This window comes from Saccopteryx leptura, chromosome 3, assembly GCF_036850995.1.
Source record: "Saccopteryx leptura isolate mSacLep1 chromosome 3, mSacLep1_pri_phased_curated, whole genome shotgun sequence".
NCBI lineage: Eukaryota > Metazoa > Chordata > Mammalia > Chiroptera > Emballonuridae > Saccopteryx > Saccopteryx leptura.
The window spans coordinates 103,381,201-103,398,970 of record NC_089505.1 but is presented as its reverse complement, the minus strand read 5'-3'; the positions used below and the strand labels follow the sequence as shown (position 1 = coordinate 103,398,970).

At 41.5% G+C, this 17,770-nt stretch overlaps 2 protein-coding genes across 4 annotated transcripts in view; one reads left to right on the top strand and one right to left on the bottom strand.

Annotated features, from left to right (window-relative positions):
• The window catches only part of KDF1 (keratinocyte differentiation factor 1), a 339,326-nt gene that overhangs the window by 92,226 nt on the left and 229,330 nt on the right, over nt 1–17,770 (top strand). The window lies entirely within an intron of this gene.
• Nucleotides 1–17,770, bottom strand: part of WDTC1 (WD and tetratricopeptide repeats 1) — a 61,487-nt gene that overhangs the window by 39,155 nt on the left and 4,562 nt on the right. For both annotated transcript variants that reach the window (XM_066375556.1, XM_066375557.1), the window contains exons 2-3: nt 5,968–6,115; nt 4,439–4,522 (exon numbers count right to left, since the gene is read on the bottom strand). In XM_066375556.1, the coding sequence (XP_066231653.1) occupies nt 4,439–4,522; nt 5,968–6,015 (132 nt within the window). In that variant the 5' untranslated portion in view covers nt 6,016–6,115. The remainder of the gene's footprint in view (nt 1–4,438; nt 4,523–5,967; nt 6,116–17,770) is intronic.

The window sequence follows — 17,770 nt, the reverse complement described above, 5'->3', positions numbered from 1 at the left end:
ATCTCTTCCTCCCCTCTTCTCACTGCATAAAAAATTTTTAAAAAGATGTCATTCTTCCTCCAATCTCCTGAAATGACTCCCCATTGGTTAATGTCAAGTAGAAGAAGAAAGAGGACAAAGGAGAACACTGATATACCTGAGCAAGTCAGCTGTCCAGGTAGTGAGCTGAAGAAAGGTGAAAAGTAGATGTACAGGGGCAAGAGACGATAACTTGTCAAGTTCACTCTTTTTACTGCTTATATCTTATAATTCCTTTCATCTGGGGAAAATGTTTGTTATAAATAAATAAATAAAAAGAAACTTCCATTACTTTCTAAAACAAGAAAAAGATAATTGTCTACACTTGTTGCTGTTTCTTCACTTCCAATTCACCCCTCAACCCTCCAAACTAGCACCTATCCCCACTACTCCAATAAAACTACACTAGTCAAGTCCACAGTCATTGTTTTGTCCCCATCTGACTCAGCCTGCAGAAGCACGGAGTACTACCAAACACTCTTTTCTTGAAATACTTTCATTAGTTGGCCTTTACACTCTCTTCATTTTGTTTCCTTTCTACTTCATTGATTACTCTTTCTTAGTTACCTTTTTTTATTTCCTTACCTTGTAATTAACTTCTGAGAGCTGGAATGCCTTGGACCCTATTCTCTAAGGCTCTATGGACAATTGAAGTCTCCAGATTTCTCCCTAGAGTCTGGAGCTCTCTCCCAATTGTACCTGCCATTGCCACCAAGCTATCCAACAGGCTTCCAAACCTAACAGGTCCAACCCCATTCTCTCTCTGTCCTCTTTTTTCAGTCCCCTTCTTGCTATCTGCTCTCACTTTTCTAAATTTCATATGTAGCAAAGCTGAGATTTAAACTAGGTATTTTTTTTAAACATCTAAACCTGTGCACATCCTTCACACTGTGCACTGCTAATACAGGTCCTAGGCAAGGTAGCCTTTAGGCAAGTGCACACTGAAACAGTTCACCTTAACATAATTGTTTTTGAGTTCTAGACCTTGGGAAACAATAGATGGAATCCCATCTTGTAGTCATAGAAGTTTCCAAGTCTATTCTGGACAGAGTTATTAAAACAGGAAGAGATGGTAAAGATAATATGGGTTGGGAGGAGGCACAGCTATGAGGAGAAGCCCAGCCAGCCAGGGGTCACTGACTCTTCAGCATCCATCAGAGCAGGGCTTCTCAACAGCAACATTATTGGCATTTGGGACTGCATAATTCTCTGTAGCACTTTCTTTATCGTCCTGTGTATTGTAGGATGTTTAGCAGCATCCTGAGCCACTTACGCCAGCAGTACTCTTCCAGTTTTGACAATCAAGATTGTTTCTGGACATTGCCAAATGTCCTGTTGGGAGGTAGAACCTTTCGTGCCCTACCCCCAAATGCACTACAGGGATGTACTTTGAGTTATGTTCTGAAGGAAATATGGAGAGAAACTAAAAAAAAAAAAAAAAAAAAGGGGGGGGGGGTAAACAATAAAATACATAAAAAATTATGTTTTTAGCCCTGGCTGGATGGCTCAGTTGGTTAGAGCATTGTTCAAAGCAAAGGTTGCAGGTTCGATCCCAGGTCAGGGCACACAAAGGAACAGAACAATGTTCCTGTCTATTTTTCTTTCTCCCTCCATTTCTCTCTTACTAAAATCAATAACTAAAAAGTTTTTAAAAATTATGCCAGGGCACACAGGAGAAGCGCCCATTTGCTTCTCCACCCCTCCGCCGCGCTTTCCTCTCTGTCTCTCTCTTCCCCTCCCGCAGCCAAGGCTCCATTGGAGCAAAGATGGCCCGGGCGCTGGGGATGGCTCCTTGGCCTCTGCCCCAGGCGCTAGAGTGGCTCTGGTCGCGGCAGAGTGACGCCCCGGAGGGGCAGAGCATCACCCCCTGGTGGGGAGAGCGTCGCCCCCATGGTGGGCGTGCCGGGTGGATCCCGGTCGGGCGCATGCGGGAGTCTGTCTGACTGTCTCTTCCTGTTTCCAGCTTCAGAAAAATGAAAAAAAAAAAAATTATGTTCTTAAGTAATTTTTAGAAATATGGGAAAACAATGATAATATAAAAGTATAAATGGTTTTATTAAACTATGTAAACAGCGCAAGCTCCATTTTTCAGTATGGAGAAAACCTAGAAGACCTGACTCATAGTTGCTGTCTTATTGCATTAGCCTCTCTGATTCAGGCAGTGTGTTAAGTGCTTCACACAAACTTCCTAATTTAATCAACACAACAATTTTCAGTTATTGCTCTATTTTATCAATCAGGAAACTAGGGGTAACCTGTACAAGGCTATATAGTATTGGAGAAGATAGGTCTTAAAACTAAATTTATGAAGCTCCAATGCTCTTTTTTATTTTTTATTTTTATTTATTGCCTGACCAGGCGGTGGCACAGTGGATAGAACGTCGGACTGGGATGTGGAGGACCCAGGTTCGAGACCCTGAGGTCGCCAGCTTGAGTGTGGGCTCATCTGGTTTGAGCAAAGCTCACCAGCTTGAGTCCAGTGTCGCTGACTCGAGCAAGGGGTTACTTGGTCTGCTGTAGCCCCCGGTCAAGGCACATACGAGAAAGCAATCAATGAACAACTAAGGAACCACAATGAAGAATTTATGCTTCTCATCCTTCTCCCTTCCTGTCTGTCTGTCCCTATCTATCCCTCTCTCTTACTCTCTCTCTCTGTCTCTGTCAAGAAAAAATTGTTTATTGATTTTAGAGAGGAGAGAGAGAGAGAGAGAGAGAGAGAGATAATGGTGGGAAGGGGGGCAAGGAGCGGGAAGCATCAACTCATAGTAGTTGCTTCTTGCATGTGCCTTGACCAGGCAAGCCCAGGATCTTGAACCGGCAACCTCAGCATTCCAGGTCAATGCTTTACCCACTGCCCCACTATAGGTCAGGCATCCAGCGCCCATCTCTTATTCTGCTTCATAATACACAAAAGTAGTACAATGAATGTTAACAATGTTTATCTCTAGATAGTAGAATTAAAAGTGATTTTGTTTTCTTCTCTACATTTTTTCTATCTAGTGCATATTTTATACTATGACATTTATTACTTCTATAAGCAGAAAATAAAATTAAGTAGAAGTTGTGACAATTACTTGGTAATGTGGAGAAAAGAATTAGTTTATGTTAACTTAAAAATTTGATGTAAAAATATGCAGGAGATAAAACAAAGTATATGAAATGCTAACAGTAATTGCATTATGGAGGGGGGACCAAGAAGTTATTACTTACCTTTTCCATATTACTGTTAATATAGTTATAGTTTACAATAAATAAAATAGCATAATTAAAAGAAAGTAATAATCATCTATAATCTCACTACCTTGAGATAACATTGTGGGTGTTTTTGTTTGTTTTTGTTTTTAGTGAGAAAGACACAAAGGAAGGGAGAGAGATGAGAAGCATCAAGTCGTAGTTGTGGTACTTTAGTTGTTCATTGATTGCTTCTCATACATGCCTTGACCCGGGGCTCCAGCCAAGCCAGTGACCCCTTGCTCAAGCCAGCAACCTTGGGCTCAAGCCAGTGACCTTTGGGCTTAAGCCAGCAACCATGGGGTCATGTCTGTGATCCCATGCTCAAGCTGGCGAGCCTGCGCTCAAGCCGGATAAGCCCGTGCTCAAGCCAGTGACCTCGGTTTCGAATCTGGGACCTCAGTGTCCCAGGTTGATGCTCTATCTACTGCGCCACCACTGGTCAGGCTTGAGATAACACTGTTAACATTCAATAAATTTCTTGTTAGCCTTTTTCTAAGACCAACACAATCACTTACAAACACTAACCTAAAGGAACCAAAGAGAATTCTTACTTGACCTGCAGATAACACTAAGCTGGAAAAGACAGTTATAAGTTGGATTCAAAACATGATCCTGAGGAAGAAAAGGGAATGGAACTAACATTATGGAGTGTCGCTGTCAGACACAACGAAAAAGTGGAACTTCTGGACTGAAAAGGACAAAACAGACAGACAAGGTACTTGGCGTTTCTAAATTTGCATTTTTATTTTGGCAATACCTATTCCCCCTCTACCTCTCCACAGCATTTCTTAGAGACTAAGCATGTGTGTGTGTATGTGTGTATGTGTATGTGTTTGCGTATATGAAAACACTCTGTAAACTCTAAATTCCTGTATAAAGGTAAGAATCATTATTGTCCTAACCCAACCGTTTAAAAACAGTGGTACACAATTCAACATTTTTTTCCAAGCACAAAGTACATAACATGACCCCAAAATAATTTCTGTGTAACCATGTAAATAACTAATCTTGATTCAGATTTACCTACCTAATAAAACTTCTGGAAAGGAGAGGTAACTTTTAGATATGAGCTGCAGAGAAAAACTTGTTTATGATTTGGACAACTTGAACAATGCCAAGAGGATTCTCTGCAGGCAAAGAAAGGAGAGCCAGCCATCTGTATCAAGGGAAGCAAACTGGACCTTACCTGCAGCTCTGCTTCCAGGCCTAGCCGTCTGATAAAGGGGTCAGTGACATGGTAGCGCCGCTCGAAGCTCAGGGCACCACGCTCCTGGGGGGCAGAAACAAAGGCATGGGTTCACTGACTTAATTCAACATGATTTACTACGTGCCTATTATAGATCCAGCACCGTGCTGGGCACCACAGGAGTTAAAAAATACAAGAAATCAGCTTGTGGGAGCTTGCACTATCCTAGGGCAGGGATTAGAGAATAATAGGAGAGAGTACATAAGAACTAAATTGTGCTTGGTGGGTTACAAAAATATAAAAATAAAATGCAAGAATGAAAAAAAATAAAGAAAAAAATTGGAAATAATAAATAGGGAATGTTTCCATATTAGGTTGGAGAGGGTGGGCATCTTCCTTAGGACACATGTTGTGTGAGATATGTAAAGAGAAAAAATAACTTGCACGGTCCCTCCAACTCTGGTTCTGTGCCTCTAGGAAATGGTCCTTGCCCTTGAGGGCCACCAGTGTAATTAAATCACAAAAAAAAACCCTCACAAACTGACCACGCTCCAAAAAGATTCAGGGATGAAGAGAAAAAGATATGAAACACAAACTACCGTGCACAAAGTACACGGCTCACATAAAGGCACACACTCAATCCCTCTGGGTGGTGACCACAGCTTGTGCTATATACCACTTTTTTAAAAAAAAAGATTTTGAATTCTTTTTAGAATTTAACCTTTTCAAAGAACTTTCTCATGTTCTTTTGAATTTCATCCTCAAGATTAGCCTGCGGGCAGACAGACATTATTATCATTTAACAACAGAAAACTGAGGCACAGGGAGGCAAAATAACTAAAGTTGCTCAGGTAGTTAATTAGAGCAGTGGTGAGATTAAGCTCCTGACCATAGCAGAGGGTTCTTACTAGAGAAGCACATCATGTCTTGGTTGAATCTCTTCTATCAAACCCCTGAGCTCCTTTACTGAGGGTTTCCCTGGGCTACCTCACTAAATGAACTTGACTGCTCAGTCACCCATTCATCTCACAGTACTGGAGTGTCTTCTATTGAACATCCTGCAGAGGACATCCTGCAGGCTTTGGTACAGGAGGCCCTCAAAGAAGAGAAGAGTCTAGGCTGAACCGGGGCCAAGACTCTCCCAGGTTCTATTATATGTTCAACTTAGCAGCTGGAGCAACATGAAGAAGCTACATTTACTTCTGCTGCAAGCCCCCACCCCCACATACATATGCACGTACACGAATGCACACGTGCATGCACAGCATTCTGATGGCTCCCCTCTCTCACCAGCCTCCATTAATCTCAGCGGCCCAGGTACAAGCACTTGGACAGAGGAGTCTCCATGAATTTCATGTTCTTGAGTAAAAGAATATGGGAGCCAAGAGACATTGATTCTAGTCCAGAGTCTGTCACTAATTAGCTATGTGATTTTAGGCAAGTCACCAACTCTAGACCTCAGTTTCTTTGGCTGTAAACTGAACCTGTGGGCAACAAAGGACTTCATGCTCTGGTTCTGGGCTGCTTACCTTGATCTGCCTGCGGATGAGGTCTCTAGTTATGTTGACTTTTGCCATCTTCTCTTAATGGATTCAACAGAAGGAAGCTATATAAAGATCTTCAGGACCCTTGAGCATTCCAGCAAAGCCCAGGTCCACACGACACACATTTAATTACCTGGGGGAAAAAATCATCAAACCTTGGAGGATAAAATAAGGTGGTTTCAAAGCCCCTATTTAAACCCTAAAACAGCCTACCAGCCTACTCAGTGAAGCCTGTGATTTATGACATGGTGGGATGGCCCTGCTCCACAGTGTTGAAGAACCTCTGTAGGGTGAAAGGCATGGGGGGAGGGGGGGTGACTCACAGCCACAGAAAGTATTGAAATAAACACTGAATAAGTCGTGTATGCTTTACCAGAAAATGGAGAGTTGGATATGAGTATGAAGAAAGAAGCATATCTTGAAAATAAGAAAAAGGTATACAGCAAGAAAGATGTCAAGTTTCACTTGCTCAGTATACATCTGTGGCAACCAGTCTAAAACTTTTAATCATGCTTCAAATCCCTGATCCTCAGCTTGGCTCTCAACAAAACCAAATCAGTATCAGAGACAGAACACACAACTCTCTAACACACAACTCTCTAACACAGAAACAAAGAGTGAATAGGAGATGTAATGGGCGATGTCCAAGATTCAATTTGATAAAGAATCCCTCTTCAATATCCTGATGAGTACACTTTTAATCTTATGACCTCTTGAAGCAACCTGTTCCTGCTTTACAACTCTGATGGCTAGAAAGATCTAGTAATCTCATTTCTGATCATTTATAAGAAATCATAAAATACTAGAAATAAAAAAGTTCCATACCCAAGCATATTCAGCACAAATTTTGTAAAAGCAAAAAAATTTCGCTTTTATGCCTGACCAGGTGGTGGTGCAGTGGATAGAGTGTCAGCCTAGGATTCTGAGGACCCAGGTTTGAAACCCCAGCGTCGCTGGATTGAGTGTGGGTTCAACCGGCTTGAGCATAGGTTCATCCAGCTTGAGTATGGGCTCACCAACTTGAGTGCAGGGTCACCAGCTTGAGTGTGGGATCACAGACATGACCCCATGGTCGCTGGCTTGAACCCAAAGGTTGCTGGCTTGAGCAAGGGGTTACTTGCTCTGCTGGAGCTCCCAGGTCAAGGCACATATGAAAAAGCAATCAATGAACTAAGGAATAACAACAAAGAATTGATGTTTCCCATCTCTCTCCCGTTCTGTCATTCTCTCTCTCTCTCTCTCTCTGCCTCTTATTAAAAAAAAATCAATAAATTAAAAAAATTTAAACAAAAACATCAGAGGACACAGACAGTCCATGCTGGCAGTAAGGGAGAGCTATAATGGCTATGCTGGTCCTGTCAGCTGGTGGTGGTGGTATAAGTGATCCCATGAACTGGTTCTGTGAATGACTTTGACTATGTGTCCTGGCTCCTACCCAGTTTCCCTTGTTCTAGCCCATTCTTCAAGCCTGGCTTTGTGGCCTTCCATAATATTCTGTGAGTTTCCCTAATATTCTTTCAATAATCAACCAGAGTTGGTTTCTGTTATTTACTACTACAAATCCTGCCCAATATAGATAAGCTCTCTGAGAAGATGACATTTAAGCTGAAATATGAATGACAAGAAGTTGCAAAGAACTAGGGTAGGACCCTTCTCAGGAGAGATAACGAGTGCCAAGGCCATAGATGAAGAGTAGCTCAAAAAGCTTGTAAGGTAGATGTTATTACTATCATTTTACAGATGACAAAGTAGAGTAAAAGACTTGAAATAATTTTCACAATGCCACACGGCTAATAAACTGGAGCTGGAACAAGAACTCAAACCCAGAATTATACGCACACTCTTAACCACTATGGTATGTAATTTCTTAGAGTAAAGATCACTATAAGAATCTACCAAAAGAACCAACTAAACTGTCACTGCTGCCTGACCAGGCAGTGGCACAGTGGACAGAGTGTCAGACTGGGATGCGGAGGACCCAGGTTTGAAACCCCGAGGTTGCCGGCTTGAGTGTGGGGTTGCTGGCTCAAGTGTGGGATCATAGACATGACCCCATGGTCACTGGCTTGAGCCCAAAGGTCATTGGCTTGCAGCCCAAGATCACTGACTTGAGCAAGGGGTCACTTGCTCTGCTGTAGCTCCCGGTCAAGGCACATATGAGAAAGTAATCAATGAACAACTAAGATGCTGCAATGAAGAACTGATGCTTCTTATCTCTCTCCCTTCCTGTCAATCTGTCCCCATCTGTTCCTCTCTCTGACTCTGTCTCTGTCAAAAATAAAATTGTCGTCCTGGCCCGTTGGCTCAGTGGTAGAGCGTTGGCCTGGCGTGCAGAAGTCCCGGGTTCGATTCCCGGCCAGGGCACACAGGAGAAGCGCCCATCTGCTTCTCCACCCCTCCCCCTCTCCTTCCTCTCTGTCTCTCTCTTCCCCTCCCGCAGCCGAGGCTCCATTGGAGCGAGGATGGCCCGGGCGCTGGGGATGGCTCCTTGGCCTCTGCCCCAGGCGCTAGAGTGGCTCTGGTCGCAACAAAGCGACGCCCCAGAGGGGCAGAGCGTCGCCCCCTGGTGGGCGTGCCGGGTGGATCCTGGTTGGGCGCATGCGGGAGTCTGTCTGACTGTCTCTCCCCGTTTCCAGCTTCAGAAGAATGCAAAAAAAATAAAATAAAAATAAAAAAATAATAAAATTGTCACTGCTCACTCATTAATTTTCTTAAAACATTAACTGAGAATTTACCAAGTATCAAGCACTGCACTACACATGGGAGAATACAGAGAGAGAAGAAAGACATGGTACCTATACTAAGACAGCAAAAAATCAAGGGTCAGGGACTGAAACTAATATTGGTGTGTGGCTTTGAAATACTAAAAGGAACAATAGAAGGAAAAACAGAGACACATAAGCAAAAAACCCACTATAATGCAGGTAAACGGTAAAAAGAGAAAACTGGAATTTTAAAATAACATTAGACTAGTATGCAAAGGTTTCAAAAACAAAACATCAAATTTAATAACTCAGTGGGCATTTTGGTGAACATTTCTGTTCCCACCCTGAGAAGAAATGATATCATACTGGCATACAGCTTACTCTGGGGCATGGCCCACTTCCCCTCTCAAGGAAAGAATTCAGTGCCTTTTCACGACTGTTATAGGCAGACAAGCACAACTAAAAATACTTCTAAGTATGGATTATTAATTTAAAAGTTTTATTTATTGATTGATTTGAGAGAGACACTAATTTGTTGCTCCACCTATTTATGCATCCATTGGTTGATTCTTGTATGTGCCCTGACCAGGGAATCAAAACCACAACGTTGGCATATTGGGATAATGCTCTAACCAGTTGAGTACCCAGCCAGGGCCAATTTGTTTTCTGTATCTATGGATTTACCTATTCTAGGCTTTTCATATGAATGTGATACTATAATATGTGACCTTTTGTGTCTGGCTTCTTTCACTTAGCATAATGTTTTGAAGTTAATCCATGTTGTAGCATGTATCAGCACTTCATTTTAATCTTACGGCTGAGTTAGTATTGCTATGCCACATTGTATTAATCCACTCATCCCCTGGCTATTGCAAACAATGCTGCCATGAATATTCCTGTACAAGTATCTGTCTGAATATCTGTTTTCAATTCTTTTGGGCATATATCAAGGAGTGCAATGGCTGGGTCATATGACAATTCTATGTTTAATTTTTTGAGGAATGGCCAAACTGGTTTTCACTGCAGCTGAACCATTTTACAATCTCAGAAGCAATGTACAGGGTTCTAATTTCTCCACATCTTCACCAGCACTTTTTTTAAAAAAAATTATACCCATCCTAGTAGGTATGAAGTGGTATTTCATTGCAGTTCAGGATTTCTTTTTGAGGTGATCTATATGTTCTAAAATTGACCATGGTAATTGTTGTACATACCTGTGAGTATACTAAAAACCACTGAATTACACACTTTAAATAGTTGAATTGTACCATATGTGAATTATATCCCAGTAAAATGATTATATTAAAAAAGGAACTACTAACACAGGCAAAAATATGAATGAATCTCATAGATTCATTCTGTTGCTGAGCAATAGAAGCCAGACATTAAAAAGTACATACAGTATGATTCCATTTCTATGAAGTTTTAGAACAGGCAAAACTGTAGTTAAAAAAAAAAAAAATCAGAAGTCTTACTTGGAGGCATGGAAACTGACAAGGAAAGGACACCCGGAAACCTTCCAGGATAACAGAGGGGTTCTATATATTGATGGGAGTATGGTTACATGGGTATATCCATTTGTCAAAATTGTACAATCAAGATTACTGCCTTTTACGGTTTGTGAATTTTACCTAAAACATGGAAGGGGATGGGTAGAAAGCAGGGCAGGTTGACAGCAAACAAGAATGGCAGAATATTAACAGTTATTGAAATAGGATGGCAGGTGTATAGGGGTTTATTATTCTGTTTACTTTGTATATATTTGGAATTCTCTCTAATAAAGTCCTTTAAAAAAATCTTTCCTATTATAAAGTCATTAAAAACATGGAAGACTGATTAACAAAATGGACAACCATAACCATATATAGTTTAAAAAACTAGGTTCAAGCCTGACCTGTTGTGGCGCAGTGGATATAGCATTGACCTGAAGTGCTGAGGTCGCCAGTTCAAAACTCTGGGCTTCCCCAGTCAAGGTACATAGGACAATCAATGAACAACTAAAGTGAAGCAAATATGAGTTGATACTTCTCGTTCCCCCGCCTCCTCTCTCTGTAAAATCAATAAATAAAATTTTTTAAAAATTAGGTTCAAGACATATATATGGCCATCTTAGCCTTGGAGGGAAAAGAGACCAACCAAAAAGTAGACAAATCTATGCTATATAACAAGCAGGATACCCACCAAAAATGTTAGCTCTTTGGTAGGACAGCAGGTGATTCTCTCTCTTTCTCTCTCTCTGTTCCTCTGTTTTTTCCAAGTATTCCATTTACTGTTTTTATAATAATATAGAAATAGCTGTTAAAAACCAACTATGGACTAAAGAAATCCGAGTTTGAATCTGGCTCTACTGCACACTAGTTTGTGTGATCCTGGACAAAACTATTGAGCTTTAAGTTCCCGGTTTTCGTTTTTTTAACTTACCTTGGTTAAAAAACCAAGGTAGGTCATTATATGTAGGTATATGTAATACTATCTACCTCTAGCCCTGGCTGGTTAGCTCAGTGGATAGAACGTTGACCTAGAGTGCAGATGTCCTGCGTTTGATCCCTGGTCAGGGCACACATGAGAAGTGACCATATGCTTCTCTTCCCCTCCCTCTCCCCTTCTCTCTCTCTTCCCCTCTTGCAGCCAGTGGCTTGATTGGTTCAAGCATTGGCCTCAGATACTGAGGACAGCTTGGTTGATTTAAGCATCGGCCCCAAACAGGGGTTACTGCATGGATCCCAGTCAGCGTGCACACAGGAGTCTATCTCCCTATCTCCCCTCCTCTCACTTAAAAAATAATATATATCGCCTGGCCTGTGGTGGTGCAGTGGCTAAAGCATTGACCTGGAACGCTGAGGTCGCTGGTTCAAAACCCTGGGCTTGCCTGGTCAAGGCACATACGAGAGTTGATGCTTCCTGTTCCTCCCACCTTCTCTCTCTTTCTATCTCTCCTCTTTCACAGCCATGTCTCCTCCTGACCACAGCTAGCAAAGAACTCATGTGATTAGACTGAGCACACCCAGATGTCTAGGATAATCTCGCCAACTCAAGCTCCTTAATCACATCTTAAAAAAATAAATTAATTAAAAAAAATATATATATATATCTTATAGGGTTATTGAGAACACTAATGAGATACATTGTAAAAAAGTACAATACCTGACATGTGGTAAGTGCTCAAAAAACACTGGCTTTTTCTTCACTTGTTATATAAAGATAATAGTACCTACCTTAGTAGTGTTGTGAGAATTAATGGGATAACTGGATAATTCACTAAGTGTGAATGACAGTGTTACTTCCAAATGAAAAAAATTAAGAAAGCCTTCTCTTCTGCCTGAGTGGTGGTGGCACATGGCTAGAACATCAACCTGCAATGCTGAAGACCCAGGTTTGAAATCCGAAGGTTGCTGGCTTGAGCACAGGCTCACCAGCTGGAGCACAGGATCGCTGGCTTGAATGTGGGATCATAGACATGATCCCATGGTTGCCAGCTTGAGCCCAAAGGTTGCTGGCTTGAGCCCAAGGTCACTGGCTCAGCTGGAGCACCCCGGTCAAGGCACGTATGAGAAGCAATCAATGAACAACTAAAGTGTTGCAACTATGAATTGATGCTTCTCATCTATCTCTCTTCCTGTCTTTCTCTCTTTCTCTTTAAAAAAAAAAGCCTCGTCTCAAAAAGTTAAACATATAGTTACCACATGAACCAGAAATTCCACTCCTAGATATATATCCAAAGGAAATGAAAACATGTCCACATGAAAACTTGTGCATGAAAGTTCATTGCAGCATTGTTTATAATAGCCCCAAAATGGAAACAACCCAAATGTCCATCAATGGTTAAATAAAATGTGGTATATCCATATAATGGAATATTATTCAGTAATAAAAGGAAATTAAGTTCTGATTCATGTTATAACATGGATGAAACTTGAAAACATTATGGTAAGTGAAAAAAGCCATTCACAAAAGGACACATATTCTATGAATCCATTTATATTAAATATCAAGAATAGGAAAAGCCACAGAGACAGAAAGTGGATCAGTGGCTGCCTCAGGTTGAGGGAGAAGATGGGAGTAATTGGAGTGGAAGATGAAAGCTAAACGGTACAGGTTTCTTTTGGGGGCAGGTGATGAACTGTTCTGATTTAGATAATGGTGATGGCTACATAACTTTGTGAATATATTAAAAACTGAAAATTGTATACATTAAAAGGCTAGATTTTTCTATATGTGAATTGTATCTCAATTATAAAGAAGTCCCCAAACACTTTCTTCTTTTCTCTACCTCAAAATCACAACTTACAAAAATAAAATTTAGCCCTGGCTATCTCAGTTGGTTAAAGTGTCATCCCAATATGCCAAGTTTGTGGGTTCGATCTCTGGTCAGGGCACATACAAGAATCAATCAATGAATGCACAAATAAGTGGAACAACAAATCAATGTTTCTCTCTCTCTAATTAATCAATAATAATAATAATTATTATTATTATTTTTACAGAGACAGAGAGAGAGAGTCAGAGAGAGGGATAGATAGGAACAGACAGACAGGAATGGGGAGAGATGAGAAGGATCAATCATCAGTTTTTCATTGCGACACCTTAGTTGTTCATTGACTGCTTTCTCATATGTGCCTTGACCGTGGGCCTTCAGCAGACCAAGTAACATCTTGCTTGAGCCAGCAACCTTGGATCCAAGCTGGTGAGCTTTGCTCAAACCGGATGAGCCGGCGCTCAAGCTGGCGACCTCGGGGTCTCAAACCTGGGTCCTCTACATCCCAGTCCGATGCTCTATCCACTGCGCCACCACCTGGTCAGGCTCAATAAAAATTTTTTAAAAAAGAAAAAAAAATTAGTCCTCACTCCTTCCTTTCTTTGTCTGTCTCCCACCTTGAACTGTACTTATTTATACGGCTTCTCTTTCTTTTCCTTTTTAAAAAAATTTTTTTTCCATTGATTTGAGAGTAGGAGGAAGGAGAGAGGAAGGGAGAGAGTGAGAGAAGTGAGGGAGAGAGAGAGTAGGGGAGAGACAGACAGAGAGAGAGAAGCATCAATTCTTCTCATTTTACTTAGTTGTTCCATTTAGTTGTGTACTCATTGATTGCTTCTCATATGTGCCCTGACCTGGGGTTGAACCTGTGACCTTTAGCATGCTGGGTTGACACTATATCCTTTTCTTAAAAGACGAAAAGCATCCTGAAGGCCAGCTCTTCAGCTAATACATCTATTGATGCTGCTAGGTCTCCAAAGAGTGATGTGGGCTTAACAGGTGCCAATAAATACTTACTGAATGAATAATAGCATGGTTATCTTACATACATACAGTGCTTTATACCTATCAGAGTACTTTTGTTCATGCTTTTAAATTGAACTTTACAACAATCCTGTGAGAAGACTTGAAAGCTATTATTATCCCCATTTAACAAGGGAGAGCTGAAGCACAATGCTGTGTAGTACTGAGGAAGAAGTATCGGCTTGGGATCTATAGTCTTGTGCTCGAGGACAAGCTCGGCCTCTGTTTGTATGACCCTCAGTGAGGCACTGCACTCTGTCAGCCTAGTTCCCCATCTATAAAATAAGAGACAGACTCTGCGATGAACTACAGAATCCCTTTCAATACCACTATCCTATGATTCTGAGGACACACTGCTAGATAGCAGGAGACTGGAGGTGGAACCCAAGTCACCTGTATTCTCTTTCCTCTGGACATGCTACCTCCCATTGCAGGAAGTTGCCCCCAGCAGGAGTGACAACTGACCCCTTTTCAACACTCTGAATTATGCAAAAGATGTATGCAAGTTTCCTTTCACTCTATTTGCGGTGGTTTTCCCATTGGAGCAATCCAATGGGAAAGAAAAAAACAATGCGCTTCCAGTGCATAAAGGTCATTGGAACTAGCATAATAAAATAAAAAGAGTTGAGCTATAGAGTCCGACAGACCTAAGGTTCAAATCCCAGTTCTGCCACCTACTTTCTGTGTGACAGTATTTTCCAATTCTTGGTTTCGTAATCTGTAAAACAAGGATGATGATGCCTACCTCTGCAGAGTGATGGGGAATGAAAAAGCCATATATGTGAAATACCTGCTACTGAGCCTGGTAGATATTTATTGACCATTCTAAGCATTTACAAGTGTTATCGAATGAGTACTCATAACAACTCAACAATACAGGTAATTTTATCCTCATTTTACAGATGAAGGATCTGAGGGATAGAGAAGTTCATTTGCCAAAGTTAGAGTCATTAAACAGAGAGTCAAACTAGATAGTTTAATTGCAGGACCCACACTGTTGGCCATGAAAAAATCACTATTACTATCTGTAATCAGACCATGACCAAATAGTCTTGCATAAAAGAAATTTTGCCTCCTACTATTCATTAGGATTAAGCTAAGGAATCACAATCACCTTGACTCTAACAAATTCAAAGAGTGCATTTCAGAGTCATGGATTAAGATGGCACAAGGACAGCATCTGAAAAAGGTGTTTGATAAGATAGGCTTATCAACAAAGCATCTTTGGAAAAGTTCTTTGCCATCTTTGGGGCTCCAGGCTCAAACGAGTCCATATGGGGCTGGCTGAAGCTTTCTCTTTGGAAGTCCATCCTAAGAAATCTTTCACTTTGTGGGATACTCTGGATGAAAACTAACCTTGATGTCTTCTCTGCCTGTACAGGTTCTGTCTTGCCATTTGAACTTTGTGAAATTAATTTCCTTCATGTTTTCAGAAGTTTGCTTTTCAGTGATCATACCTAATTTACCTGCCCTCTGCTAGGGCCACAATTACTTTATGATAGAGGTAGGGAACAGAAAGAGAAAAAAGAGTGTATTTTGAAAATGCTGTCCTCTCTCACTGTATTTAAGAGCATCTGCAGTCTCGGATTTTGCCTTTAGCTTCTTTCTTTCTTTCTTTCTTTCTTTCTTTCTTTCTTTCTTTCTTTCTCTCTCTCTTTCTTTCTTTCTCTCTCTCTTTCTTTAACAGAGACAGAGAGACAGAGAGAGGGGCAGACAGGAATAGAGAGAAATGAGAAGCATCAATTCTTCATTGCAGCTCCTTAGTTGTTCAGTGATTGCTTTCTCATATGTGCCTTGACCAGTGGGCTACAGCAGAGCCAGTGACTCCTTGCTCAAGCCAGCGACCCTGGGCTCAAGCCAGCGACCATGGGGTCACAGCTATGATCCCATGTTTCAGCCAGTGACCCCACGCTCAAGCTGGGGAGCCCATGCTCATGCCAGATGAGCTAGCAACCTCAGGGTTTTGAACCTCTGTCTTCCGCATCACAGTCCAACTCTCTATCCACTGCGCCACCGCCTGGTCAGGCTAGCTTGCATCTTTCTGAATGCTGCCATGATTCAAAGCACTTCTCTTAAGAAAGCCTTTGAAGTTTTACCCTCTAACTTTACTCCTAGCAGAAAGGTCAAGGAAAACTAAGCCAATCAATTGGGAAATGCTTCTTCTAATTGTCAAGGAAAACTAAGCCAATCAATTGGGAAATGCTTCCTTCTAATTCAGTTGCAACTGTGTAACATACAGATGTCTGACTCAAGAAGGAACACTCAAGTCTCAACTGATGAAGTTACCTTACCAGAAATGCCTGACTCCCATTCTGAGAAAGGCTCTCTAAAAAGTTCGGTGATAAGTAGTTTTATGCTTTCTGAAAACAGAATCTGGAGGTTATGAACAAGGGCAAAATTCTACTAAGGTCCTGATCCTAACACTGCCTCCAGAGAGCCTCTATATAGCTACCTAGGCAAGGTCTGATCCTGTTCTGTCCATCCAACCCCACAAAACGGGGTTAATACTTCTCCAGATGGCTACAGGGAAGATTAAGGGCTATTATTCTTGGCATCTAGCTCTGTCATAGCTCTAGCAGTTGTGACCTTGTTCATCCCAAAATAAGACATTAAACACAGAAATGCAAACAGTGATCCCTGAATCTGACTCTATAGTAGGGTGAGAATTTTCTTTGTACAGGCCTCTTGCACTGCCTCCTATTTCCAACCTGTTGGCTGAATTTTCCTCTGATTCAGGCCTCAAGTTTTTAAGGTATTAGTCACTAATGCCACAAAGCCCTTTGAGGAGTCAGCAGCTGTTACTAACAGCACAAAGAATGAACCCTAGAACTCTCAGGGTTTCAGTCAGGTCTGAATTTACCCTGAAGTAATCAAAGTGGTACCCCTTAACTCCCAAGCCTGGACTCTTGAGAGCAAGCAATGAGGTCTGGTGAAAAGCGTACATCATTTAGTCTTCAAAAACCCATTGTAAAGTGGGTACTGTCACAAGTCTCATTTCACAGAGAAAACTGTAGCTCAGAGAGGACATGTGATTTACCCTAGGTCACAAAGCTAAGAAAGTACAGACATAGGCTCAAAATCAGCCCTACTACTACTAGCTATGTAACCTCCATCATATTTTTAAACTTTCTGGAACCTCTGTTTCCTCATTTGTAAAGTAAAATAATGATAATACCTACCTCCTAGGGGATTTCTGAGAATTAAATGAGATATTATAGGGAAAGTGTCTAGCAAGTGCCTGGCATAAAGTATTACATGCATGTTAGTTTTTTACTGATCAAAATGACAGGATTTTGATATAATTAAAAAATTTTTTTTAATTAAGTGAGAGGTGGGGAAGCAGGGAGACAGACTCCTGCATGAGGCCCAGCTAGGATCCACCTGGTAAGTCCCCTACCAGGTGATGAACTGCCCATCTGGGGCCTGATCTGTTGCTCAGCAACCAAGCTATTTTAACACCTGAGGCAAGGCCATGGAGCCATCCTCAGCGCCCAGGGCCAACTTGCTCCAATCAAGCCTTGGCTGCGGGAAAAGAGAGAAGGGGAGAATGGGAGGGAGGGAGAAGGGGGAGGAGTGGAGAAGTAGATAGTTCCTTTTTTTGTGTGCCCTGACTGGGAATGGAACCTGGGACTTCCACACGGTGGGCCAATGCTCTACCACTGAGCCAACCAGCCAGGGCCAGGATTTGGATATAATTTTGACAAAATAGAGTTTAAAATACTAAAAATGTCACTTGGTCCAATTACCTACATAAGTAAGAACTCCTTTACCACATCCTTGATAAGAAGTGGCAAAGAACACTTCCAAT